The 2908-nt window shown below is 52.0% G+C and overlaps 1 protein-coding gene across 1 annotated transcript in view; it reads right to left on the bottom strand.

The window, feature by feature from the left end:
• LACTBL1 (lactamase beta like 1) overlaps nucleotides 1–2123 on the bottom strand; it is a 10847-nt gene extending 8724 nt beyond the window's left edge. Inside the window, exon 1 of the mRNA XM_027841498.1 lies at nucleotides 2045–2123. Coding sequence (XP_027697299.1) covers nucleotides 2045–2065 — 21 coding nt within the window. The 5' untranslated portion in view covers nucleotides 2066–2123. The remainder of the gene's footprint in view (nucleotides 1–2044) is intronic.
• Nucleotides 2124–2908: the final 785 nt, after the last annotated feature.

Below are 2908 nucleotides of genomic sequence, written 5' to 3'. Positions count from 1 at the left end.
GGGGGCCTTAGAACCCAGGCTGTCAGAGCTGGGAGGGCCCTTAGAACCCAAAGTGTCAGAGCTGGGAGGGCCCTTAGAACCCAGAGTGTCAGAGCTGGGAGGACCCTTAGAACACAGGACATCAGAGCTGGGAGAGACCCTGGAGGCTAATGAAGCCAATGCTACCTCTATCCCCATGTTACAGATAAGCCAATTTAATTCCTTAGAGGTGACCTGCCTTGCCCAGAGTCATGTGGTCAGTTCACGGCAGAGCAAGGTCTAGAACCCAAGTAGGTTGATTTCCACTGCCAGGCTCCTTCCACCTCCACCACACTGAGTCCTCTGCCACCTTCGGGGGTATCGTACACATGGAACGGCAGACACGCTCCAGCCCTCCCTCTCACCTTGCTCTCAAGACAGTGAAAGGCCATATGGCTGATGTGGGACCCTGTAATAGGGAAGAGCAGCAGCCCAAGCCTTGCCCCATCAGCTGCCTGGAGCCCACTCAGCCGGCTCAGGGGGGGGTCGCCCAAGCCCAGCGAGGCCACATCTCTTCCCCTAGGATCCCAGAGCCGCTAGCTGAAACGAGACGTTGCTGTGTACTGGGCACCGGTCAGGGCTGGCATAGAAACTCAGTTAGTAGAGGAGGAGGAGGAGGAGGAGGAAGGGCAACATGAGGCTGGTGCTTTTCCTCCATCTTGAAGCAGGAGTAGGTCACCCCAAATCAATCAGCCCTGATGTCCTGCCAAGGACCACCCTCATCTCCGGCCCTCAGCTGATCCCTGGCATCAGGCTCTAACCGCAGGATTTGTTCCGATAATCTCTCTCTTGAGGGAATGGGTCTTTATCTCTAATCCGCCAGCTGCATCCTCTCTAGCCTCTAGCCTTGTTCCCTCTTAGGGATGTGAAAGATGGAAGTGATTTTCAGACTCTGGGAATCCTTCCTCTCCCTTCTCGATTGTGGCTCTGCACCTAAGAGACCAAGCAGGCCTCCCTAGGCTTAGTATGACTTCCCCCACCATCCCCATTCTGTTGTCAAACCCTACAAACCCCACACCTCTTTCCTCAAGAAGGCTCCTGGAAAGGAAGTATGGTCCTTTCTCTATCACCTTCTATCCAACAAGTGGAGTAGGCCCTGAGAGAACAGATCATTTATAAGACCCCTCCCAGCTCTGACATTCTGGGTTCTAAGACCCCTCCCAGATCTGACATTCTGGGTTCTAAGATCCCTCCTAGCTCTGACATTCTGGGTTCTAAGACCCCTCCTAGCTCTGACATTCTGGGTTCTAAGGCCCCTCCCAGATCTGACATTCTGTATTCTAAAGTCCCTCTTAGCCTTGACATTGTGTTCTAAAGCCCCTCCCAGCTCCGACATTCTCTGTTCTAAGTTCCCTCCCAGCCCTGACATTGTCTGTTCTAAGTTTACTCCCAGTTATGACATTCTGTGTTCTAAGGCCCCTCCCAGTTCTGACATTCTGTTATCTTAGGGCCCTTATAGCTTCAACATTCTGGGTTCTAAGGCCCCTCCCAGATCTGACATCCTGTATTCTAAAGGCCCTCTTAGCCTTGACATTCTGTGTTCTAAAGCCCCTCCCAGCTCTGATATTCTCTGTTCTAAGTTCCCTCCCAGCTCTGACACTCTCTGTTCTAAGTTCCTTCCCCAGTTATGACATTCTGTGTTCTAAAGGCCCTCAGTCTTGACATTCTGTGTTCTAACATCTCTCTCAGCTCTGACATTCTGTATTCTGAAGGCCCTCTTAGCCTTGACATTCTGTGGTCTAAGGCCCCTCCCAGCTGTGATACTCTGTGTTCTAAGTTCCCTCCCAGTTATGACATTCTGTGCTCTAAGGCCCCTCCCAGCTGTGATACTCTCTGTTCTAAAATCCCTCCCAGTTCTGACATTCTGGGTTCTAAGGTCCCTCTCAGTTCTGTGTGAAAGTGGGAACTGAATTTTATGCTGGAAAGGAGCTTAGAATATATCCCAATTCTACTACTAATTACTTGGAAGGGTAGCTGTGGGGGGCTTAAGGGTTGGCGTTAGACTTCCTTCAAATGAGCTCCTTACCTGGGGCTTCATCCCAGCCATGGATTTAAAGAAAGCTCTCCGTCCTTACAGGGACTCAGCACCAGAGTCTGGGACACCCTGTGAGCAGGGAAACTGAGTCAGGAAAAGAGAGGGACCTAAGAGGTTGGGAAGGACATGGCAACAATAAAGAAATGAGGGAGCCTAGGGGGGTGGAGGAGAGAGGCAGGGAATGGTGTCAGCTCAGGGATTGGAGGGTAGGGACAGGGAAGAAAGGGAGACTCAGCGGGATAGAGCTAAGGAGGAAGCCAGGACTGAGACTGAGGAGCAGGGACCATGGACAGAGGAGTGACAGTGTCTAATAGAGTGGAGAATAAGGACAGAGAAAGGAAAAGACAAAATGAGCTCCCATAGTTCTGTTCTATATTAGCCCATAAGATTAGGGGAGATTCTCAGAAACCCTCTCACCTGCCTTTAATCCCCATAACTTCCCCCCATTCTCCAGCCCCTTCCCAGATCCCCAGTAGACCCTTAGAATCAGCCCTTCCCCCAATTCTAAGGCCAAAGCCCCAAATAGCCCCCAAAACCCAAATGGAAATTCACCCATTCCCAAAAGGTCTCCAGAGACAGACGAAAAGACAGCTAAAGCTTGCACAGGACTCCCGCCAGGACGGAGCCCTCACATCCCTGCTCTTTTTCCTCTGGAAACCCAAACTGCTTTACCACCCTGTGGCCCCTAGCACCAGCCCTCTGCTAGGGGCAGAAATGGCTTCCCATCCATCTGGCTACCCAGGTGTCCAATCCCTGACGGGCAGATTAGTCCTGATGTGAGGGTGAGGGCGGAGAGGAGTGAGGAACATCTGTCCAGGGCAGTGCCAATAGGAGCTGAGAGGTTGGCTGGAGGGG

Source organism: Vombatus ursinus, unplaced genomic scaffold, assembly GCF_900497805.2.
Source record: "Vombatus ursinus unplaced genomic scaffold, bare-nosed wombat genome assembly UNPS02014859.1, whole genome shotgun sequence".
NCBI classification, from domain to species: Eukaryota; Metazoa; Chordata; class Mammalia; order Diprotodontia; family Vombatidae; genus Vombatus; species Vombatus ursinus.
This window is presented reverse-complemented; position numbering and strand designations above follow the sequence as displayed.